Source organism: Mustela putorius, unplaced genomic scaffold (assembly GCF_011764305.1).
Source record: "Mustela putorius furo isolate JIRA1106 unplaced genomic scaffold, ASM1176430v1.1 tig00003987_pilon_pilon_pilon, whole genome shotgun sequence".
NCBI classification, from domain to species: domain Eukaryota; kingdom Metazoa; phylum Chordata; class Mammalia; order Carnivora; family Mustelidae; genus Mustela; species Mustela putorius.
Window position 1 is genome coordinate 1,704,914 of NW_025422126.1, and position 26,503 is coordinate 1,731,416.

Here is a 26,503-nt window from a genome sequence, read left to right on the forward strand (position 1 = left end):
TGATAATAAGAACAGCCTAAAGACAAAAGAAGAACATGCTAAGAAAAGGGAATGAGAGAACATGTGCCAGCAAGATATAGATGCACATGAGGAAGTCAGTTGAGGAGTGTCTACTGAAGGATTTCTTTACAGAAATGCATACATGGTTAAGGGGGCAAAAGAAGATGATGAGGCACTCAGGGGTCATGGTAGGAAAGGAGGATACAAAAAGAGAATGGCCGGCACAGACAGGATCGTATGGGCTTCTATAACAAAAATCTACAGTATTCCTCTATTGTCTCTGAATTTTATGTAAATTAATTGAAATTTTAACAGTATGTCAGTTATAATATTTACATTAAAATATTTACATTAAAAAGTGAAAGTATCAAGTTATCAAATTGGAAGAGACACATGTATAATTATCTTAATTGACAAATCAGTCCTTGTATAGAGCTTATACCTATTATAACTTGTATCTGTTATAAGATTCAATTTTGATATAAATTTGTTTTCCTTTTCTCTCGGCTTTTGTTTTCAGTTGGATATTGATGACTTCTTTCCCTATCTTTTTCCATTTAGGCTTATACTTAAGAATTAATGTGCATATCACTTAGATTCACAAAGATCTCTATGACTGCAACTGGATAGTCAGGCGTCTGAGCCTCTCCCAAGCCTTTCATCTTGATTCCCTCATCTACCAGGCATGCACACCTTCAACACCTCTGAAACTGAAATCTCTACCTCCTACTTGATTGGGATCCCAGGGATGGCACGTGCCAACATTTGGGTCCCCATCCCTATTTGCTTCATGTACCTCGTTGCCATCCTGGGGAACTGTACCATTCTGATTTTCATAAAATCAAAGCCATCTCTGCATGAACCCATGTACTACTTTCTTTCCATGTTGGCTCTCTCTGACCTAGGACTGTCCCTCTCTTCTCTCCCTACCATTATTCTTGTTCAATGCTCCAGGAATTTCCCCCAATGCCTGCTTTGCCCAAAGATTTTCATTCATGAATTCTCAGTTATAGAGTCATCAATTCTTCTCATCACGTCCTTTGATCACTTTATTGCCATTGCCACCCTCAGAGATACACCTCCATCCTAACCAGTGCCAGAGTCACCAAAATTGGACTTGCTTTTTCTTTGAAAAATGTTTTGTTGATCCTCCCTTGCCCTTTTACTCTAAAACATCTAAGATACTGTAAGAAGAACTTCCTTTCCCATTCCTACTGCCTCCATCAAGATGTCATGAAGCTGGCCTGCTCTGACAATAAGATCAATGTGATCTATGGCTTATTTGTAACTGTCATAGGCATCCTAGACTTCACATTTATTTTCATGTCCTACGTGCTGTTACTGAAAGCTGTATTGAGCATAGCATCACAGAAGCAAAGGCTCAAGGTCCTCTACATCTGTGTTTCCCCCATCTGTGCTGAGCTCATTTTCTATGTTCCCATTATCTCCCTAGCTGTTATCTATCACTTTGCCAAACATAGGCTCCCAATCATTAAGATCCTCATGACTGCTGTTTTCCTGTTGGTACCACCATTGATGAACCCCATTGTATATGGCATGAAAAGCCAACAGATAAGAAATATAGTTTTAGGGAAGCTGTGTCAGAAATATAGCTGACAAGGATGCTTGACCACATTGAAAACTCAATAAGTACATGACACAGAACAAGCAGAACAAATCAGCAAGGAATCACACCATATATTAATTGCTTTACAATATCATCTTTCAACACACTAAGATTGAAGAATCAGTGTTACAAATATTTTGGTTTAGGATTTTGGATTAGGGCTCATATATAAACATAAAATGTATTCTAATGTTCCATTTCATCCAGCTTGCTTTAACCAGCCTTATGATCATAGTATATGCTTGCCATTGTCATACTTAAAGTTATTCTATACATTTACTTGAGAATTAACAGTGTACATTTACATGGATATTGATCAGAAATGATAGAGGATTTCCTCTTCATTTAAAATAGCCCTCTTCAACTCATAGTTTTCACTTTTATGAAATATGCTTACACTCTCAGGAATGAAAATTGAAATGGGCAGGAATATGTACATGCATGAGACCAATAAAAGAAATAAATATACACATATGCAGAATTTACAAAAACATAAGAGAATTTAAGTCATTTTTCCATTTCATTTATTTCAATATTTCCATCTTGAGCATTAAAATATCACTGTCTGTGTTATGCAGGATAGAAAGTTTCCTGTCTTCCAGGAGTTCTACCTAATGCCATTAACTCATTACACTATATATGATTTGTCTCTCTCCCATGGAAGAATATAAACCCTGATTAAGACTAATTTTCAAAAAAGTAAAATTACAACTCTCTCAAAGACATAAAATGAATATCTATTAGAGATCTAATTGAATTCATCATTTTTTGTAGTCTCAACACCCAGCATGGTACCCAGAGTGAGGCTTGAACTCATGAACCTGAGATCATGACCTTAACTGAGATCAAGAGTCAGACACTTAACCAACTGAGCCACCCAGAGGCCACAGATTTAACTCACTTTTAATGAAAAAACCAGGCAAATGACACAACCAGTTCAAAGGAGACCCCATATAAAAGATACCTTTATAGACAGGAATATTGACATTAATTTGCAAATGAGTACAGTCTCTTCTACTTCATGGGACACATGCCTATTGACAGTCTATCAGATAGAATTTATTTACAGGTCTACCTACATGAAATACTTTGGTTGCTACTAGTATCTAAAACTTTCAGAGTTGGAAAATAGCTCAAAGGGATTGAAAATGCCAAGTCTCAATACTCAGAATCAAATAACCCATAAGAATGTGTTCTAAACAATGTAGTTTTCCACTGAAACACAGATTTTCCCCTATAGTCTCCCCCATTTTAAATAAAGTACAATTTCAAAGAAAGATTATTCTTGATCACAAAATAAGGTTTTCACTCAATTTTACCTCATTATTTACACGGATGCAAAAAGAATGGTAATATACCAAATGAGCCTTCTGAAGTTTTCAGTGCTGGAGATTTCTATACAAAATCAGATTGGATATTCAAAAGCTGCTACCACATGCTATATCCAGGATAGGGAGTTGCAACTAAGAAATTGTCTTCATCAAATTATTCCATCAGGTATATATACATTTGGGCAATGTATTCTTTTGTCAGACTCCCCAAAACATTCCAGGATCCTGGTCTGTCATGGATGTGAACTCCCTTGCCAGCTTTAAGAGCTATGCCTATATGCTAACAAACAGGCTAATTTACCTCACAGGGCTTTGACAGCACATATTTTATACAGTCAGTTATAGTTCCCTAAAAGTCACTAGTCATACCTGATTAAATGAGCAAGATTTTCAAGTTTGACATTCTAGAAAAGGCCTTGGTTACAACCAGTTCTTCAAAGTATATCCTAGGTAAAGAGAAGACAGGTTCTTTTGGACCTAGGCAAGTACACATTGTCATGAAAAGAAACACATTTAGGGTGCCTGGGTGGCTCAGTCTATTGAGTGTCTGCCTTTTGCTCAGGTCATGATCTCAGGGTCCTGGGACCCAGCTCCACATCCAGCTCCCTGCTCGGCAGGGAGCCTGCTTCTCCCTTTTCCTCTGTCTGTCATTCCCCTTGCTTGTGCGCTCTCTCTCTCTCTCTCTCTCTCTGTTGAAATGCATAAATTAAAAAAAAAAAAAGAAAGAAAGAAACACACTAAATGGGAATTGTTGGACTCTGAGGATTCAATGACAATCAGCTACAACATCAAAATGTTTCATTTTACAAAAACAGAATCTACTGGATTAGATTGATTGGAAATATCTTAAGAGAAAAATCCCCTTTATTCAGAAAATAGAACATAAGACAACATCAACAATATTCTAAACAAACATAATAGGATGTTAACCATCAGTTCATTCAGTCCTATGCAATTAATTTTTGTTTCTTTGGATCTTGGGCTAACTGTCTCATGAAGATATCATCTATTGACTGAAAAGAGTCCTGAAAATCACCACTGGAATAGTCTGGAAGTTACCTAATAGTCTATTCTTTGAAGTTTGAAGTACTCGGTGCAGGCCTTTTCCACAAGCTCTGGCTGGGTCCTTTTCTACTAAAGACAAAATTCTGGCCTGTTGCTAATTGCACAGCTTTCATGAATGCATCAAACAAAAAACTTTAAGGACCTATTTAGCAAGAGGCTTCCATTAAGGTTAAACAATAACCTTGTTGTTTAACCCTTAAACTGTCCCTGCTCCCCTTCCCCCAGGGGACTTACTTAAAAACAAGTCCCGGAAACCAGCCCCAGGTAACAAAGCTCAGATACAAGGGTGGGTCAGGACAGGTGGAGACATCTGATCAGTAGGGGAATGCATACTGTCTCCCTAGTTACCAAGGAGTATGGGCCCCATCCTTTGGGCACCTTTTGGGTTCCAATTCTGACCAAGGTGATAGGCTGGTTCAAATATCTACTAGAGTAAATTGTAATTCAGTTGGTCACCTAGCATGATTGTGCAGCTTTCTCTGTGTGTTACAGTTTCATTGCAATTATAGTTTCATTGAAATTACAGTTTCATTGGCCACCTGTGCGTGTCCAGGCCCAACCGCATGGCCTTTGCCCTTAAAAGCTAGTCTGTGAAACAGAGAAAGGTCACCCTCTCTTGTAAGAGGTGCGTCCTCAAATGTTTGGTCTGATTTTTGATGCACAGAATAAAGCTTTGCTTGACCTTCGCTTTATATCAGTCTTGCTCCTTTAATCACGGACCCATTTTGGGGGGTACCTAACAAAACATCTATCATTTTAAGATCTTGAAGCTAAAGTAAAAGTGTTACATTAATCTTAAAATGGCCATTGTTAATTTTACTTACACTATTCAAATATAAAAATTCTAATGAAAGTTCATAATACATATAATGCAACTGACAAGTAAATTTGGTTGTTTCCATAATATGCAAAACAAGATAATAAAACTATTACCAAAAAAAAGTTTAAAAAAAATCTTTAAGGATGGTGATATATCCTTATACATAAGGAAAGTGCATGTTATAGCTATTGTATACAAATCAATAACTATAATTTTTATAGTGAAAACAATGCTGACATATAACATTGTAATCATGGGAAATAACTTATCCTTATACCATGAATATCAAGTAAAGAGATTCAGTGAATCTAGAGTAGGCCTAGAAATCTCTATGCTTATAAAATTCTACAGTGAAGCCTGAGTGCAGTTGAAACCTACCATCTTTCTGCAACCCTCAGTTTGTTGCAGCAAAAGAGATAGGTGGGGGGATGAGATAACTTGGCAATAGTCATTGAGGAGGGCAAGTGAATTGATGAGCACTGGGTATAACATGCAGCCAAAGAATCATTGAGCATAATATAAAAGACTGATGATGTACTATACACTAATTGAATTTAAATAAATAAATAAAATGAATATTCACTTTCTTAAAGAAAAACTACTATCTTTGTAAATGCTAGATGAAAATTAAATTTTAAAAAATTTGTCAATTTGTAGGGCGCCTGGGTGGCTCAGTGGGTTGGGCCGCTGCCTTCAGCTCAGGTCATGATCTCAGAGTCCTGGGATCGAGTCCCGCATCAGGCTCTCTGCTCAGCAGAGAGCCTGCTTCCCTCTCTCTCTCTCTGCCTGCCTCTCCATCTACTTGTGATTTCTCTCTGTCAAATAAATAAATAAAATCTTAAAAAAAAAATTTGTCAATTTGTAGAAGGAAACAAGTATAAGTTTAAGGGAGTAAAGTTCACTGGAAGAGACAGACACATAAAGGCATGGTTATCACACACTGTGAAATTGTTCTGATGATTCACATAATTCTCCTGATCTTTGAAGATAAGAGCATATTTTGCCAGAGGAAGCAAAGAAGGCTTAAGGGGTGTTTTGCTTAGAGGATTAGTTCTTCTCATTTATAAGGGCCTGAATGACTCTCCTGGGCTACAGTCCCCTTTGAGATTTCACCTACAGGGAGTTTTCTTTTTCTCTGGGTATAGCCTGTTGAGCTGAAACCCTCAACATTCTCTGGGCCAATAGGAAAGAAACAGAGAGGCAGGACTAGACTCTGCAGGTCAAGATAGACTGTTGTGCCTACCTAGGGGTGAAATTCTGGGGACTGCATGCCATCCCCATTTCCTACTTACCCTGACATGTGGCTCCAACAACTTACCAACTTACTGGTAAGCTTCCAGATGTTCATAGCTACCAGTTGCCTTTGCATCAGTTCAAGCAAAAAAGTTCACACAGTACTGGCCTGGTTGTGGTTGCTAAATGATTAGGATGGATGCCATTAGTCCTACCTTCTAAAAAGCCAAGCAATTTCATAAATGCATGGTATTAGTCCAGAGTCCTGCTAAATGATAACAGTCAAGTGCTAGGCCAGAATCAAGGACCAAGCACAGAGAAATTCAAAGCCAGGTGTTTGAACCTGGCTGGCCCTGGGGTGGTATATTTGCTGAATGGTTGAGTTATTGGTGTGCAGACATGAGAGACCTCTGAGTTTTCAGAGGGCATTGGTAAGGAGGCAAGAAGGATCACAGGGAGTTACTTTCTCCATAGTCTGTCCTAACTCCATATCCTTCTTCATAGTTTTAAATATCTACTTTACATTTTCACTCTCATGATGAATCGGAAGCAGTCTTATGATTCTAACAAAAAAACTATGAGTCCATGGATTTTAAGTAATAGTGTGAAGATGAGTTTTTATATAAATTTCATTTAATCATTTAATTTGTAAATAGTGGCCTCCATATTGAGGGTATAACTTTTCACTCATTTAGTTGTGCCAGTGTACATCAAATGATATCTGCTTATATACAATACTATGAAGCAGAAAAGAGGACAAAGAACATCAATGATATCTCAGAGCATACAACCTCAATTAACAAAAACTTATTACCTAAGTTTCCTTCTAAGACTTTCATTGTTTTAGCTATTTTTTGTTTCAGCTCTATAATATATTTTTTTGATAATTTTTATGCGAAATATGATACAAGTCTACCTTCATTCTTTCACGATGTGGATATTAAGCCTCGCTAGCCCCATATTTTGAAAAAATGTTGTTTTTAAAAACTAATACTCTTAGATAACTACAAATGCAATTGTATTAAGTGATGTCCTTCTTGGATCCTGTATTCTTCCAAACAGTCTTCAAACTAAAAGGCTGGACTATCTTTTAAAAAGTTGCTATAAGAAATAGAGGTTTTGAAATTTACTGCTTCCTTCATGCACGATGAGCTCAGAAAAAGCATTTAAAATATCTATTTGCTGGCAATTAATTGTGTAGATTAACATGCATTCATGTTTCTCTTGATATCCTATCTATATGGGTCATGCTATTACTCCTAATGATATAGTTTAAATATATTGCTTTAATCTAAGAATTCTTTTTTTTTTTAATTTTATTTTCTTATTTGACAGAGAGAGCGAGATCACAAATAGGCAGAGAAGCAGGCAGAGAGAGAGGGGGAAGCAGGCTCGCTGCTGAGCAGAGAGTCCAATGCGGGGTTTGATCCCAGGACCCTGAGATCATGACCTGAGCTGAAGGCAGAGGCTTAACACAATGTGCCCTTAGTCTAAGAATACTTATACAAAAAGCTGCAATCCCAAGATTTATACCAATGTTTAAAGCATACACTGAACTAATCCATTCATGCCATATTCTGATGCCCTCACATTCCTATACACAAATTAAATTATCTCCTCACATTCATTCCTTTATACCTTGGAATTGGAAATCTCTACCTTCTTTCTCATTGGGATTCCAAGGATGGAGCATGCTCACATTTGGGTCTCCATCCCCATTTGCTTCATGTACCTCCTTGCTATCTTGGGGAACTGCACCATCCTCTTTTTCATAAAAACAGAGACCTCTCTGCATGAGCCTATGTATTATTTTCTCTCCATGCTGGCCTTTTCTGACCTGGGGTTGTCCATCTCCTCCCTTCCAACCATGCTGAGAATCTTCTTGTTCAATGCCACTGGAATTTCTCCTGATGCCTGCTTTGCCCAAGAGTTCTTCATTCATGGATTCTCAGCTATGGAGTCATCAGTACTTTTCATCATGTCCATCGATTGCTTGATAGCCATCTACAGTCCTCTCAGATACACCTCCATCCTGACCAGTGCCAGAGTCACTAAAATTGGCCTCATATTTGCTGCTTTATGTATTATGTTTGTTCTCCCTTTCCCCTTTCTTCTAAAGAGACTGAAATTTGTAGGAAAAGCCTTCTATCCCACTCCTATTGCCTCCACCAGGATGTCATGAAGCTGGCCTGTTCTGACAACAAGGTCAATGTCATCTATGGACTGTCTGTAGCTCTTACATCTTTATTGTACTTATTATGCATTTCTGTGTCTTACATGTTGATCTTAAAAATTGTTCTGGGCATTGCCTCACACAAGGGCCACCTCAAGGTCCTCAACACTTGCATCTCCCATATCTGTGCTGTGTTCATCTTCTATGTGCCTATTGTCATCTTGGCCACCCTTCACCGCTTTGCCAAAAATGTTTCGCCAGTTGTTAGAGTTGTCATAGCTGATATCTTCCTTCTTGTTCCCCCTCTAATGAATCCCATTGTGTACTCTCTGAAGAGTCAGCAGATTAGAAATCTGATCCAGGCAAAACTATGTGAGAAACAATATTGACGAGCAATTTCTGTCACAATGAAAGCTCAACTCGGCAGTTTTGGAACAGCTATAGAAACCTGAAGATGGTAATGACAGGAAAGAGACCGAACACAAAGAGACACACTGCTTGTACTCAGTGGACCCAGCAAATATCTAGCTATTGATTTAATTAAACAGCAACACAATCTAGAGTAGATGTTTTAGGAGTCAGGATTGGGGTTCTTATCTTCCTGTAGCTAAGTGTCCCATCTCCTTTCTGATTTTTATCTCTCTGTACAACCAGCTGACTATCAATCTTAGCCATACAGGAGAAGTCCTAATTAGATTGAAAAGATTTTTAAAATATAGTTCTAAACAAAAATAGAAAAGAATAAAATAACATGTTCATGGCTTTCATTATCTTAGGCATGATTATGACTAAAATGTGCTAAGCACACATACTCACCCATACACAGACTCAGCATCTCCTGAACATCTAGTGTGTATATGTGTGTGTTCCTATCACCAACAATTTATGTAAACTATTAAAAATTCTTCTGTCTTATAGTAGTGTGAGATATGTTTGGAGATACAAGGTTCACACACATAAAATGATTTAAATTAAATGTAAAAATAGATATGTAAATATTTAATATTTTACTAATTTATATATTTTTTAAAGATTTTACTTTTTTATTTGACAGACAGATCACAAGTAGGCAGAGAGACGGGCAGAGAGAGAGGAGGAAGCAGGCTCCCCACAGAGCCGAGAGCCTGATTCCAGGCTCTATCCCAGATAGGATCATGACCTGAACTGAAGGCAGAGGCTTTAACCCACTGAGCCACCCAGGTGCCCCTACTCATTTATATTTTAAATGCTTTGCACAAATTACCTCCTTTGAATGTATATTGGGTTAGCTATTCTTTATCCAAATCTGTATAACATTATTTACTACTGCTGTGATGTTAAGCAACAGTATTTTTTTGTCTATATGCTTAATCAATGTGCAAGTGATTTAAGAAGCAATTTAACTTTTGTCTTTGTCAGTACTGAGCAAAGTACCTGGAATATCCTATTCATGTTCATGTAAGTATTTCATAATTATGAACAAATTTTCTATTTGACAAGGCTCTGCTGTGGGATCTAGATGGTTTATCTGCCCTAGATTGTTTTCATACGAATATATATGTTAGAAAAATATGCACACATTTTCAAGTAGAAGAGGGAGTATTTTTTAGCCTTAGAAACCACTATAATAAGAGATGTATGATAAATCATTAAAAAGCCAATGTAGATTTTTTTTATGTTTATCAGGGTTCTTATTTGGAAGTGTGTTTTCACCATTTCTAGGTATTTACAAAGGATATGCATGCTTGCTCTAGAGGTTCTAGTTCCATCCATGTCATTGCAAATGGCAAGATTTCATTCTTTTTGATGGCTAAGTAATATTCCATTATATATATATACATATATACCACATCCTCTAACAGACACATGAAAAAATGCTGAATACCATTCAGGATGAGGAAAATAAAAATCAAAACCACAGTGAGATATCTCACACCAATCAGAATGGCTAAAATTAACAACTCAGTAAATGACAGATGTTGGCGAGGATGTAGAGAAAGGAGAATCCTCTTACACTGTTGGTGGGAATGAAAAATGGTGCAGCCATTCTGGAAAACACTATGGAGGTTCCTCAGAATGTTGAAAACAGAGCTAATCTACAACCCAGCAATTGTTTATAGAAGCAATGTCCATGATAGCCATACCATGGAAACAGCTAGATGACCATAGAAGGGTAAATGGAAAAAGATGTGGTATATGTATGCAATCCATTTTTTTTAAACATTTTTCTTATTGAGAGAGAGACAGTGAGAGCATGAACGAGGAGAAGGTCAGAGGGAGAAGCAGAATCCCCGTGGATCTGGGAGCCCGATGTTGGACTCGATTCCGGGACTCCAGAATCATGACCTGAGCTGAAGGCAGTTGCTTAACCAACTGAACCACCCAGGCACCCCTATATGCAATCTATTTTTAATAAACTTTGTAAGTATATAAAAATATTCCATGATTTTAATCAGCCTTGGAAGATATGAATAAAATGTATGATAGTAAATCCAAAGAATTAACCTATGTCTGGGAAATCCTACTAATGTAGAGCTAGAAAAGAAAAAAAAAGCAAAGTAAATAGCTCTTGGAAATCATTTTAAAAATGAAGTAATCTAAAAAAAAAAGGGGGGGGGGAAGTAATCTAGGTATCACAATCCTAGATTCCAAGATATACTACAAAGCTCTGTGATAATCAGAACAGTATGGTACTGGCACACAAAAACATACACTTAAGTTAATGGAATGGAATAAAGAGCCCAGAAATAAACCCATGCTTCTATGGTCAGTTAATACAATAACAGGCAAGAATATGCAATGAGAAAAAGATAGTCTCTTCAACAAGTGGATGCTGGGAAAACCAAAAAGTGACATGCAAAAGAATGAAATTGGGCCATTTTCTTACACCAGGCACAAAAATAAACCCCAAATGCGTTAAAGACCTAAATGTCAGATGTGAAACCAAAAAATTCCAAGAAGAAAACATAGGCTGTAACTTCTTTGATATCAGTTGTAGAAACATTTTTCTAGATATGTCTTCTAGCAAGGGAAATAAAAGAAAATTAAACTAGTAGATCCTACTCCAAAATAAGAAGAGCTTTTACAGTGAAAGAAAATACCAATAAAATTAAAAGGAAATGTACTGAATAGGAGAAGATATTTGTAAATGACATATATTATAACAGCTTAATAGATAAAATCTATAAAGAACTCATACAACACAACTCCTAAAAAACAAGCAACCTAATTAAAAATGGCCAGAAAACCTGAAGAGACATTTTTCTAAAGAAGGCATACAAATGGTCAAGAAACATGCAAGAAGTGCAACATTACTAATAATCAGGAAAATGCAAATCAAAACCACCATCAGGCATCACCTTACATCCATCAAAATAACTAAAATCAAAAAGACAAGAAATGATAAGTGTTATGAGGATGTGGAGAAAAAGGAACCCTCAGGCACTATTAGTAGGAATGCAAACTGATGCAGCCACTGTGGAAACAGTACAAAGGTTCTTCAAGAAATTAAAAAATACAATTACCATATAACTCAGTAGTTCTGCTGCTGGATATTTATCCAAAGTAAACAAAAATACCAATGTGAAAAGATATATGTAACCCTATGTTTATTGCAGCATCATTTACAATATGATAAGCAAGAAATAGTGTGTATTTATATTTGCAACAAATACAATGCTATGTGAAATAAATCAGAGAAAGACAAATACCATATGATTCCATTCATAAGTGGAATTTAGGAAACAAAACAAATGAATAAATATTTTTTTAAAGAGATAAAACCAAAACAACACAACAACAGCATCAACAAAACCCCCAGATTCTTAAACACACAGAACAAACTGGTCATTACCAGAGGGGAGGTTGATAGGGGAATGACTAAAATAGAGAAAGGGCATTAAGAGTACACTTAGTTTGATGAGCATGGTTTTTTTTAGAATTTAGTTGTAAAAACGAGAGTAATCTCATGTGTATATAGGACTCTCATCAGATCTATGGGATCTCAGTGAAAGTTCCCTACTGAATTTAAACCTAATTCTAACGCTAATACCATTACTCCACACTCAACCAACCTTGAAAATCAAAAAGCTTGCTTTGATGAGATACACACTCCATTACAAGTGACAACAAACCAAATAATATTATTAAAACATTCTTAGATAAGATATTATAACATCCTACAGATACAGAGTGAAACCTGTTAGACTTTCGGGAGCTACAGCATATCTTAGGGCAGGAAAGAGGTTGTTAGCACCACCAACTCTCACTGTCTTCACTTCTCTTTTCTACTTTGTCAGTGTTCTCAATGGAGCTAACCCATATGCTATGGTAAATTGTCATGAGCTGAACGAACAGGCAGTGGGGACACTTCTTACATCTCATCTAACAGAGGAGAGAGAACTTTCACTATCAGCTCCATTTAAAGATACAGGGAGAGGATTGTATACAGCTTTCTTATTCTCCTAAAGTGCATGGACACTATATCCAAGGAGATGAGTTTAATGCCAATGGCAAAATTAATCATGGCAAATGTACTTAATAGTAATTGTGAATCATTATGGAAAAATAAAGTCATCTTTGGAAAGTTATGCTTTAGAGACAGGCAGCCAGGTATGTGCTATCTTAACTGACAGCACCTACACAAGACCCATGAAAGCACACTTCCTGAATATAACTGAAGTTATATTTGTTTTCAAATATTCTTTCCTAATAAATGAACTATACCTGTATGTTTCTGTTGAGCAATTGCTTAACCTGCAGTCCATCTGTTTGATATGCATATTTTTATTCACATTTGATGCATAGAACCAAGAGGAACTTCAACTAATCTGTCATGCCTTTTTATATACATATATATAAGAAAAAATGTTTCAGGGACACCTGGGTGGTTCAGTCAGTTAATCCTCTGCCTTCAACTCAGGTCATGATCCTAGAATCCTGGGATCAAGTGCCGCATTAAGCTCCTTGCTCAGCAGGAAGACTGCTTCTCCCTCCGGTTGCAGCTCCCTCTGCTTATGCTCTCTCTCTCTCTCAAATAAATAAAATGAAATCTTAAAAAAATGCTTCAAATCTGCATGATCAAATATTAATAATTATGATATATACACATAATTCACCCTATTGTGTCATAATATTCCATATTTGACATATTTTTATATGCAACTAAAACTTTCAAAATAATATATAAATGACACATGCAAAAATATAAATAATGCCAACTTACACAGTAAAAATTCATATGAATAGATGTTACATTTACCAAAGCACTATCCTTTTACTCCATAGCAAGCATAGCCAAATGGGAAAGATACTAAAGATACTAAAGTTAAAAATAGATTATGATTTAAGATGCCATTTTTTTTTACAATTCAATTCATTCATTCATTTATTCCACATTTATTAACCTATCACATGCCATTCAATGTGTTAGAGACTGCTCATACAAAAATAGCCATTATAGATATGACAACTGCCCTGTTGTAGCTTGTTAACATTGTCATAGGACAAATGGAATCTGTCTCCAAAGTTGGGCAATAATCCAAAAACACAGAACACCACCATTGCAATTCTGACACACACACATACACATACAATAATAATAAAAACCCAAATACATTCTACCATTTCCTTTATGAGAAGGAATCAGAAAGTGCAGAGAAAAAAGCAAGAGTCAAAGGTAGAGATTCTGACAACATAGCCAAGAGAACTTATTTCCAAGGAGGATGAAAACAATAGGACATGGGTAAAATTTAAAAAATCATAAAGTTCAAGAAAGATTATGATAGTGGATTATGGTAATATTCTGTTATACTTTCTCTCTTTGATCAACTCAGTATTACCTCCCATCCAAGACTATATATTAATGTATACATTATATATATTTATAATGGAGGTAAATAAATATATACATATGTGCGTGCGTGTGTGTGTGTGTGTGTGTTGCTTCAAGAACATTTTCTCTGGAATCCTTAAATATTTTTCCTTTTCTTTGATATAAAGGTCAATAAATGTGAGGTTACATGTTCATATAATTCCCCAGAATTGACGAATAGTTTAGAATGAATAAAAAACTGTAAGATTCTATCATCCATTCAAACCATAACTCCACAAATATTGATTGACCATCTTCATTGCATGAAATGTGTTCAGTTATCAGGCATCCAACATACCTGAGTTCCTACCTTACCTCTACCATACAACATTTATATGATCTAAGAGAGACAAGCTGACCTCCTTGAGAAATATTTTCTTCATCAGTAAAATGAAGATAATAACTGTATTTTTTTATCCAAAGATTCATGGACTCAAAATCACCATCCAGTGATGAATGAAAGTCAATAAGTGGAAGAAATTAAATTCTCAATAAATGTTGGCTATTACTATGAATAAGATGTGAGCCTGAAGAAATTATGGAGATAGGGCCCTAAGAAGAGGTCAGAAATGGAAAAGGAGAAATTGAAGTCTATTGGAAGTTGATTTTAATGGATATTTATATTCATTTCATTAAGTGAAGTTGATTTTAAGGGATATTTAGCTAGCGATGTCCGGGAATAAATAAGTAAAAGGGTGGATCCAGGCTTCAGGATTTAAGCCTAGGCTAAAAATGTATATCACAAGGTGTTTGTCTTATACCATATCCTTGAATGACAGATTCAACTCACAGCATTTCTGTTTTCACTCTGTTCAGAACAGAGGAGTAGTATCTGAGCCAAATAAATACCCAACGGAAGTGTCAGAGACTTTGCATGGGCTTTATCGTGTCTTTACCACCCCTCGTTGTTAAGAAACTCTTTCTAACCAAAAGGTCCCTAATTTAAAGTCTAGATACTTCTTTCATTTCTTTGGTATTAACCCTTTCTATGGATTTACTGCATCTGCACATGTTTATTCTTACTCTCAACAGATTCATCCTGGCTGCAATTCCCCCAGGGTTCAATGTCCCTTGGGATTTTGAGACAAGCCTTTGTATATAAGGAGGCACCTTTGGTGACAGACTAGGCATTGACTTCTAGGATCCTTCAGCTACTCTCAGAAGTACTCTCCAAAATGTCCAATTTCTGGTGAGTGCTCAGATATCGTCATCTAGTTTGCTTTCATTTTCTTTTTTGGCAATCAACTGCATACAACTTCATATACACCAAGAAGAGGCTTCTAGGAAATTTTTCCTTTCAGAGACTTATAAATGGGCTATTTATCTTTTAGGGAATCAATCTTCAACAGAATTCAGATTCTCCTAAATTGTGATACTGACTACTTCATTATTATTAATCTTTTGTCAACACGATCCATGTGGTCACAAATTCCAGGCCAGGAGAACAGAAGACATTACATGTCAGTAATCTCTGCAGTAACTGCCCTTACAAATATACACATGATTTGAAAATAGTGGGAATTTTTTAAAAGGATATTTCAATAACAATAAATTTGAGTTAGCAAGGAATAGAACCCAGGATAGTTTATGAAATCATACTTTTGTGGGAGTTCCAGGAGCTGGGAAGAAATAAAGTTGTGAGATTCCTTTGTTTTTACAGTGTCATTCTAGAAATCATATGTTCTGCCCAACATCTTATCTGGGATGTGAAAGCAAGGACTAGTAGAAAATTCCACATTAATTTATTACAGTTTACTAGTATTTCACAGGGAAAATGAAATTAGATTAATATCTGAATGAAAAATATATTTCCAGTTTCTCAATAAGAAAACCATGGTCAAAAGGAGTTTTCTTCATCTATTATATAGGTAGATATCAGTCTAAATTGACACCCACTTCTCACTATATGATAGTTTCATAAATATTTTATTCTGCTGAAAAAGAGCTAAAAAGAGCCAAATTTCAACAACTGCATTTTTCTGCCAAATTTCCAGATATCCATATTTACTAACTCAAGAATCTCTATTTCATTGTGTAGAGCCCTCTAAATGCACCATGTCCATTATTAACAAATCGAATGTTGAAATCACCACTTTCTTCTTGGTTGGAATGCCAGGGCTGGAATATGCACACATCTGGATCTCTATCCCCATCTGCAGCATGTATCTTTTTGCTATTCTGGGAAACTGCACCATCCTTTTTGTCATCAAGACAGAGCCCTCCTTGCATGAGCCCATGTACTACTTCCTTTCCATGTTGGCCATGTCTGACCTGGGCTTGTCCTTCTCTTCTCTACCCACCATGGGGAGGATCTTCTTATTCAACATCCCTGAAATTTCTGCTAATGCCTGTTTTGCCCAGGAATTCTTCATCCATGGATTCACAGCAGTGGAATCTTCAGTGCTCCTGATCATGTCATTTGACCGCTTCCTAGCCATCCACAGCCCTCTCAGATACAGTTCCATTCTGACTCCTGTCAGAGTTGCAAAAATAGGAATAGTATTATTCCTTAAGAGTGTCCTTCTAGTCCTGCCCTTCCCCTTCACTCTCAGAAGTTTGAAATATTGTAGTAAAAGCCAATTATCCCATTCCTACTGTCTCCACCAGGATGTCATGAAGTTAGCCTGCTCTGACAACCGAATTGATGTCATCTATGGCTTTTTTGGAGCACTCTGCCTTATGGTAGACTTTATGCTCATTGCTGTGTCTTATGTCCTGATCCTCAAGACTGTGCTGGGAATTGCATCCCGAAAGGAGCAACTCAAGGCCCTCAATACTTGTGTTTCACACATCTGTGCAGTGATCATCTTCTATCTGCCCATCATCAACCTGGCCATTGTCCATCGCTTTGTCAGACATGTCTCACCTCTCTTCAATGTTCTCATGGCAAATATTCTTTTACTTGTGCCTCCAATGATGAATCCCATTGTGTACTGTGTAAAAACCAGGCAAATTAGAGTGAGAGTTCTCGCAAAATTGTGTCAGAAGCAGATACAACAGTGATGTGTAATAGGAAACATAATGGCCAGTTGTTTGGGGAAAGATTTCTAAGATAAGTTGCAGAGAACCATTATTTGACATGAAGAGGAATCAGTATCACTTTTCGTTGTTTTGTAAGATTTATTTCATTCACAAGGAATACTGGTCATGGGTATAAATAGCAGAAAGTGCATATCTTGAGATCTCCCCCTTAAGGCATCTAGGGAAATCTATGACCAGGATGAAAATAGATATATTATAATGTGATCTATGATAAAAACACACAAAAAAAATGCTAATACAGAAAAATGATCATGTATATCCTTCCAAGGGATATATAGAAGTGGATTCCTCATCCCTCAAATGCAATTCATCTGTATTAATTTCTTTCAGGTCTAAACTCAAATTACAACCTAGTATCTCTTTCTCCCACTATTTCTATTTTAGTCATATCAGTATAAGTCATTGATATCACTTTAATGAAATACTGCAATAACCTCACAAGTTCCTAAACATCTACTTTTTCTAATTTCTAATTGATTCTTTATGTAAGGCAAGACTTATGTCTTTAAAATGAAAATTGGATAATGTGATGATGACTATTTTAAATATGAAGTTTATTTTTCTTTGAGAATAGAATTAAAGCAATGAAGTTCATACTATCAGAGCATACATTGACTGGGTCTTCTCTACTTCTCCAACATCTTCAGGTAATCATTAAACTCCAACCATTTTGGACTTCTAAATATTTGTAGAATTTACAGAGATTCTGCTTCTTATAAGTTATCACATCTGACCTTCAATTTTAGAATATTCTTGATCCCAATTTCATATATTTATTTCTATTCAATTTTCAGTTATATTCTGACTTAATTTCACTCTAATTTCTTCTAATACTTCTTCTAATATTCTCTAATACTTCTAATTTAGAAGTATTTCTAAAATACTTCCCTAAACCCTCAGTCCAAAACAGGACCTTCTTTTTGAATTTTCTTTCATAACTTGTTTATCCTCTGTTTATTATTATTTGCAATCACAGATATAATTTTGTTCTTTTCTTTTTACTTTCTGAATAAAGTGTGCTTTCAAAGAAAGGCAAATCATATCCATTTTGTTTCTATGTCCCTAATGTGTAGCATATTTTCTGATGGTGAGTAAATCTGCAATAAATAATTATTGAATGAATATGCAACTGAGCCCACATTTGGAGAAAGGAGAATTACTTTGGAAGAGCTCCGTAACACTCCACCCAGATGTGATATAATTGTCTTCAGTTGTGTACTACAAAGACAGATATATCGCAGATGCTCAAAAATGCTAAATATATATATATATATGATTAAGGAGGAATTTATTGTTTTGGTTGCGCTAAGTGACAAACAGTCCAACTTACTTTCCTAACATGACCACAAAACTCAGATCATTAAATAGAGTTTTCATCCTTTCTCATGCCCGCTCATTAACTCAAGTCTTATCCACAAATCACAACAATTCTTGTCTCCTACATTTGTATCCTCAGATGAATCAAGAAACAAAGTCCATAAATGTCAAATGCTTAGTGAATAATAATGAACTCATACTTAGAAGGTACCTCTGAATTAATGAAAAGTTTTTACAGCCATAAACATTATTTTTGAACCTCTTATGTGTGCAACATGTGCTTCCAGGCATTTTCAGGCATATATTTTATTTGATTTTCATAATACCCTGTCTTTATATAAAACATTCCTGTCTATTTTTTTCAGTCGAAGATAGTGAGGCTCTGAGAAACTGATTTCGTGAAATTCACATGGACAGGAAATTAAAAGCTTTAATTCAAATGTTTTATACCCCAGGATAGTACTATCTTGGCTACATATTAGCTTTCACATACATTCAGGATTGCACCTGTTTCCACAATGTGTCCCAGAATAGGAAATCCCATGATCAGATCAGAGCAAGAAATTTTTCTGTTTCTTGGGTGTCTGAATCTACCCCAAAGTTTCACAGTGCACCTGTGAAAGCAGCTAATATGTTATCAGCTTCAAAAATAGAGTAGTGGGGCAGCTATAGGATAGAGAGCTCCATTCCAAGTAAGATACATTGAAAAGTAGTTGGGTGGTGAGCATTAAGGAAGGCATGTCATGTGATAAGCCCTGGATATTATACAGAACTGATAAGTTATTGAACACTACATCTGAAACTAATGTTGTACTATATGTTGACTAACTGAATTAAAATAATTTTTTTTTTAAAAGAGAATTAAAGGATCACTGGTAGCAAGTAAATTGAGAACTTAGCAGGGCAAATCCCATTACACTTAAAGTTTTGAGAATAATTCTCTTTTGCTTTATGTTCTGTCCTCTAGGTCTTCCAGGGTAGCATCCTTGCATTTTTAGACCATCTGAGTTTTGGCCTTGTCATTTCCACCTGGGTATTGGCAGTCTGTTCCATTGGAATCAAAGCTGTGGCTCCATCCTTTGAACCCAAAGAGAAAATAGCCTTGTCTCCCAAGCCTTTGACTCTCTGGGTCCAGGGTAGTCTTGGCAGCCCTGCTGAAGTCTGAACCACCACTGGGGTCATTCCTCCTTTTTCTTGAAGGCTAATGCATTTTTGTAGCTTAAAATGGGACTAGTGGCCAGTCCCTTAGCCTCTCAAAAGTCTGACACATTTCCTTCATTTCATCTTATTTATGTCCCCATCAGTAAAAACTGCGAACATTTCTGTTTGTGTATAATGCTCTAAAACCTTTTGGCTTCCCATACAATTAGCAAGGTCATCACAGATTTTTCTTCAGAAGCTACCATAGAGGAAAGATACCTCAGTATACAGCTGAGTTCATCTCCTCTGAAACAAAAGGCTTTTTAAATGTTGAAGTGTGCTAAAGGAAAGTATCTAAGGATGTGGGGAGGGAGAGTGTGGCCACTGTGATTAGGTAATTCGTATTTGATTAATAGAGTTTGTTCAAATTAGGCTTCTAAATTAGCACAGAGACTAGGTGGCCGGGGTCCTATCTTTCTTGATTATTTAATTTCAAAGGGATGGCTCCCATGTCCTTGAGAAAAAAAGACATTCCTGATTATAGAAGATACTATAGAAGTTTATAGAAGATACTGTAATCTTCTATATAGAAGATACTATAGAAGATTATAGAAGATACAAAGAGACAGAGAAAGGATTTACCATTGTAAATTTTCTAAAGTAAATGCTATAAGAAAAGGCAGATCAGGGGCTTATCTCAGGTTTTAATTGAAACAACCAGTAAATTCTTTGGGCAGGTCTCATGACCTCAGGAGAGGTCATGGACACCTGGGTGGCCTACCCGGTAAGCCATCTCCCTTCAGATCAGGGTCCTGGGATTGAGCCTTAAGTGGGACTCTGTGTTCAGCAGAGAGTCTGTTTTCTCCCTCTGCTCTTCCCCTGCTTGTGCTCTCTCTCATATAAATAAATAAAATATTTAAAATATTTAATGTATATTTGGATGTCCTCAAACATGGATTGTTTTTAGTAATTAGTACCTGCCATTTACGAAATTGTAATGTAGCACAAAGACACAATAAGGCACAAAGCCACCAATAACCAGGATCAGAAAACTCAGAAGTGCTCTAAACAACGCATAGTTTTCTACTGAAGCACAATTTTTCCCTTTAGTGTCCCCCATTTAAGTAAAATATAATCTCAAAGAATAATTACTCTTTTTTAAAAGATTTTATTTATTTATTTGACAAAGATCACAAGTAAGCAGAGAGGCAGGCGGGTGGGGGGGGAATCAGGCTCCCTGCTGAGCAGAGACCACCGCCCATCCCCCAGATACAGGACTTAATTCCAGGATCCTGGGATCATGACCTGAGCTGAAGGTAGAGGCTTTAACCCACTGAGCCACCCAGGTACCCCGAATAATTACTCTTAATTGCACAAGGATGCTAACTCATTAGATTTGGGGGCTTATATATATATAAAGGCAGGAAGGATGTTAAATTGTCATAAAGGTCTTGCTAAATTCGCAGTGCTAGAGATTTTCATAAGAAATCTCAGTTGAGGGGTGCCTGGGTGGCTCAGTCAATTAGGCATCATCCTTCTGCTCCAGTCATGATCCCAGGACAAGGGATCCAACCCAGGGGCTATCTCCCTACTCAGCAAGGGGTCTGTTTCTCCCTCTCCCTCTGCCCCTCCACCTTCTTGTGCTCTCTCTCTCTCTTTCTTAAAATAAATAAATAAATAAATAGGACTAAAAAAAAAAAAAAGAAATCTCAGAATGGAAAGCTGCTAGTATTTGATGTATTGAGAGTAGGAAACCAGTCCAAGAAATTTTCTCCATCAGATTTCTCCTATAGTCCCTATATATTTCAAATTCTTCTCTTCTTGAAGTCATCAAAACATCTCTAGGCTTCTTGCTTGCCACAGAAGTGACCTCTCTGAACTGTTTGAAGGCTGAACTATATAACCAATTGCCAGGTCTGTTTTTCTCAGAGGACTTTGTCAGCACTAGATCTATAAGGTCAACTTTAGATCCTTTACAGTTGTTGATAATACCTGATTACATGAACAATGTTCTCAAGTATGTCATCCCCAGCCATGCTCTGGTTGCATAACCAATTTTTCCAATCACTTCTTGCTAAAAATGCAAACCAGCTTTTATTGAACCTATAGAAATAACTGCATTGCCGTGAAAAGTAAGGATACTCAGTAAGAATTTTTGAACTTGAAGAACTCAGTTAGAAATAGGTAACATTTTGGAGCTCCTGGGTAGTTCAATCTGTTAAGCATGTTGCCTTTCAGCTCTGGGCATGATCTCAAGGTCCTGGGATCTGGCCCTGAGTTGGGCTCCCTGCTCAGCAGTGAGTCTGTGTCTCCTTCTCCCTCTGCCCCTCTGCCTGCTTGGACATGCACTCTCTCTCTCAAATGAACAAATAAAATCTTTTGTAAAAAGCATGTAATGTTTTTAAATGTTTCATTTCAGTTTATAAAAGCAGTGTCTCATAGATTATTATAATTGCTGATAGCTTAATAAGACTTTTATATATCCAAAAATAAAACATTAAAAAAATTAAACAAGGGGCACCTAGGTGGCTCAGTTGGTTAAGCAGCTGCCTTTGGCTTGGGCCATGATCCCAGCATCCTGGGATGGAGTCCCACATCGGGCTTCTTGCTCAGCGGGAAACCTGTTTATCCCTCTGCCTCTGACTGTGCTCACTCTCTCTGACAAATAAATAAAAATCTTTAAAATTTTTTTTTAAATAATAAAATAAAATAAATTAAACAATATTCAAAACAATAAAATGTACACAATAAAATGTACCTCATCAGTGCAATCAGAGTTGTCTAATTCCTATGCTAGATCCAGGATTAGTAGTCTCCCAAAAGGGTCTCTCTCTCAACTATGAACAGTCCTGGCTAACATGACTCATTCCGATGGCACAGACTGATAGTTACCTAAGAATCCGGTTTTGAAATGTGGAGTACTACTACAGTCCTTTTCCCTGGGCACTGAGACCAGCCTTCCATGTTGAAGACCCAAAACTCTGGCCTATTGAAGATTGCAGAGCTGTCAGATAAGCATCAGAACAACAAAAAAATATTATCTACAGTTTTAAGATAGCTAAGATAGCTAAAATTACTTAAAATGATTATAATTAATATTTTTCTGATGATTTTCACATGGCAAAGTTTCAAGGAGAGTTGATAAAAGAATAATACAACTGACAAGAAAATTTTGTTGGATTCTCTGATAGGCAAAACAGGATAATTAAGTCATTACAAAGAACAAAGTTCTGGATAATCATCTCTAAGGATAATGATAAAGCAGATTTTCAAGGACAATAGATGTTGCATTTTTGTATAAAAATTGATAAATAGAAATTTTTCAGAGGAAAGTACCTTGACTCACATTAGTCACAAGAAACAATATATATAATGTAAAAAGCAAGTATCAAAACTACACCAAAAACATCAAGGAAAGAGATCCAGTGAGTCTAGAATAGGACCTAGACATCTGCATTTTTATAAAACACCATAGTGAACTCTATCTGTATCTCCATTTAAAACCCTTTGATCTTGAAGATGCTCAATTCCAATTAAAATTTCAAAACCTCTTAACTTGTACAAGAAAAACTCTGTAACTTTCAGGAAGTAAATCTAGAGGAGGAGGCAGACTCAGAAAGTTTTAAGTACATAATCTGAAACTGCTCTCATATTCACATGGCACTCTGGGATCATGGGTGGGGCAACCATAATTGTACCAGAAGGAGCAGAGGAGGCTTCAGAGTGTTCTCCACAAATGACTAATTCTGACATTCTCGTGGTCTCTGGTCTCCTCTGAAGGTTCACCTATGGGGAATTTTTTCTTTTTCTTCTGAGTACATCCTGTTAAGCTGGACTGTCCAGAGGTTTCTGGGCCCCTGGGAAAACATTGAGGATGGCTAGATTGTGTGAGTCAGCATATATCAGTGTGTTTATACATCAGCACAACTCTAGTAACTGTGTGCCACCTCTAGTTCCTCTTTATTGTGACATGTGGTACAATGATGTGCCTACCCACTTGCTGTTAAGTTTCCTGAGAGACACAGGTGTCAGTCCCTTTTGATCAACTCAAGCAAGCCAGGTCTGTATTATGAGTTCATGTGCTTCCCCAGTGCTTAGCATGAATGCCAGCAGTCCAATTTTCTAAAAAGTGCAATACATGTGAATGCATAGGTGGAAATTCATGATCCTGCCAACCATGAGGATCAACTTGTTGATAGGTGCAGGTCACCTATTTCTGGGTATGGGTATGTGTGTTTACTGAGCTTCGGGTGGGCATCAGAGAAAAAATGGTGGCCTCCATCAGTCTTTCTCCACCTGCCCTAACCCTGCTTGCTTCTGGTTAGATTTAAAAATCCTTGCTTTACATTTCCCTCCTGATAAATAAGAAAGCAACCTTATGATTCTAACAAAAATGGTAACTATGAGCTCATAGTTTTAAAATCATCTTTTAAGGGTGTTTTTTTTGCATAAATTTTATTTAATTTGAAGGCACAGCCCTGCAAGATGAGGTTATAAATTTTTCATTCATTCAGTGTTTGTCAGTACATATTGAACATTCGCTGACCTGGGATCTATGCAGCCAGAGAGAGGAGGCCAAACAGTACTGTCATCAGTGGGACCCAATGTGACCTGAGTTACTGTTAATCTCTGACTGAGAATTTGAGGATTAATTTGGGCGCACTAGGTATAAAGGATTAAAAGAAAACAAAACAACAAAACATCATTTCCAAGCTGTAGGAATTATAGGTATTGCTTAAATTTTACAACATTGAAATTGTCATATTCTGTCTTAAGCTCACCTAACACAAAGAAAAGAATCTACACTATCATTTGGAAATATGTATCCTTTAAACAAGTGACTGCTGCCCGTTGATCAAGCAATCTTGCATTTCAAATCATCTTATAAAGAAAGAGTATGCAGCATGAAGCTCTAAAAACATGAAATATTTAGAGGCTAATAAACTCAGCTGGTAGAACAAAGGACTTAAGTGGAGGAGTGAGGTGGGAAAGAGGCTGGAAATGTGTGTAGCCAAACTAGGGAGAGGGCAAGGTCAGACAAGGAATTGGACATTGGAGCGCACTTCTGAGTTTTTTTAGGGGAAGATGGACTGATCAAATTAATGATAGAGGAAGGCAACTCTGAAACCTGGCACAAAGGCAATTGTAACAATTGTGTACCTATATTGTGCCCCCCCACTTTTGACAGTTTTTATTTTAAATCAGTTAGTGAACATACAGGGTAATATTAGTTTCAGGTGTACAATTTAGTGATCTGGCAATTCTATATACCCCCAGAGCTCATCACAGCGAGTACCCTCCTTAGCCTCCATAATCTGTTTCACCCTCCCCCCCACTAACCTCCCCTCTGGTGACCATAAGTTTGCTCTCTAGTGTTGAGACTGTTTTCTGGTTTGCCTCTCTCTTTCTTTTTCCTCACTAAGCTTCTTTGTTTTCTTAAATTTCACACGTGAGTGAAATCATTAGGTATTTGCCTTTCTCTGACTAACTTATTTAACTTAGCATAATATTCTCTAGCTCCATACACATTGCTACAAGTGGCAAGATTTCATTATCTCTTATACCTGATATATATATATAGATATATTACTAAGATTATATGAAAAGGCAACACCTTGAAGAGGGATGAGGGAAAGTGAGGGCAAGAACAAAGAACAAAGCAGTATAAGGTGACATTGCTAGATGCCTCTTGGAGGAAGAATATAAATTCTCTAATGACTGTGTATTGTTGTGAATGCAAAACAGTTTAATTTTATATTTATCCTTTAACAATTTGGAATATAGATGGTTTGTTTATAATGCAAATACTCTTCTTCAATATAATTGCCTTTTTGTTGTCAGAGGAAAACAATAGTCAGACACTGGTTATGGTAAAATATACATCTATAAATATGTTCCTCATGTTTTCCACTTGTAAACTAACATTGACTGTCTTGAGATTAATTATTCCTTCAAGAACACAAACCTGGAGCGCCTGGGTGGCTCAGTGGGTTAAAGCCTCTGCCTTAGGCTCAGGTCATGATCCCAGGGTCCTGGGATTGAGCCCCACATCTGGCTCTCTGCTCAGCAGGGAGCCTACTTCCTCCTCTCTCTCTCTCTGCCTGCCTCTCTACTTACTTGTGGTCTCTGTCAAATAAACGAATAAAATATTTAAAAAAAAATACAAATCTGATAAAAAGCCAATGTTTGGAGCACAGAATTTGTGCCCGTGTGTATTCTTATTTGTTTTGGTTTTGTCCTACATTTCTTTAGCCTCTTTGTGACAAAGATAGATTGTCCAACAAACGTTGAACAAGAAGCAAATGTATCACAAGATTGAGTGACCATGAGATAAATAGAAGACATCCTCTGCTCTCAAAGAAAGCAGTGAGGCTGGAGGAAGAGATGTTGATCAAATGAACCATAATTAGTAGGATAATCTTGAAAGTCTCCTGAAGAGGTTATAGATCAAACCATCTGTCATCTTGCAGTGGAAAGTAGGGGATAGTTCTAGAGGTTTTCTAAAATGATGCCTGTCTTGGGATATGAGCAAAGATAGACATGGAGGGGCGCCTGGGTGGCTCAGTGGGTTAAAGCCTCTGCCTTTGGCTCAGGTCATGATCTCAGGGTCCTGGGATCGAGCTCCGCATCGGCTCTCTGCTCAGCAGGGAGCCTGCTTCCTCCTCTCTCTCTGCCTGTTTCTCTGCCTACTTGTGACCTCCGTCTCTCTAGTAAATAAATAAAATCTTAAAAAAAAATAGGCATGGAAAAAAATAAGGATAGTACAGAGCACTTGTAGCATTTGCAAAGGAAAGAGATATGAGACAACATGATATTCTGAAAATTAAAAATGCAATGGCCAGAACATAAGAAGTTTAGCTGGCCATGAAGAGAGAGAAGGTTGGCAGTTAACTTCCCTCTCTGG

General features: G+C 36.9%; 2 protein-coding genes and 1 pseudogene across 2 annotated transcripts; all 3 read left to right on the forward strand.

The window, feature by feature from the left end:
* The first annotated feature begins 685 nt into the window (after positions 1 to 685).
* LOC101694444 lies at positions 686 to 1,617 on the forward strand (annotated as a pseudogene).
* Positions 1,618 to 7,709: 6,092 nt separating this feature from the next.
* Positions 7,710 to 8,638, forward strand: LOC101694170 (olfactory receptor 51A7-like; the record flags this gene model as incomplete). The annotated part of the gene is given in 2 exon segments (XM_013064264.2): positions 7,710 to 8,202; positions 8,205 to 8,638. Coding segments are annotated over 2 exon segments (927 nt in total), but the record flags the coding sequence as incomplete, so codon positions are not given.
* Positions 8,639 to 16,155: 7,517 nt separating this feature from the next.
* LOC101693897 (olfactory receptor 51A4) lies at positions 16,156 to 17,103 on the forward strand. The gene has a single exon (XM_004768240.1). The coding sequence runs from the start codon at positions 16,156 to 16,158 to the stop codon at positions 17,101 to 17,103; it is 948 nt and encodes a 315-aa protein (XP_004768297.1).
* Positions 17,104 to 26,503: the final 9,400 nt, after the last annotated feature.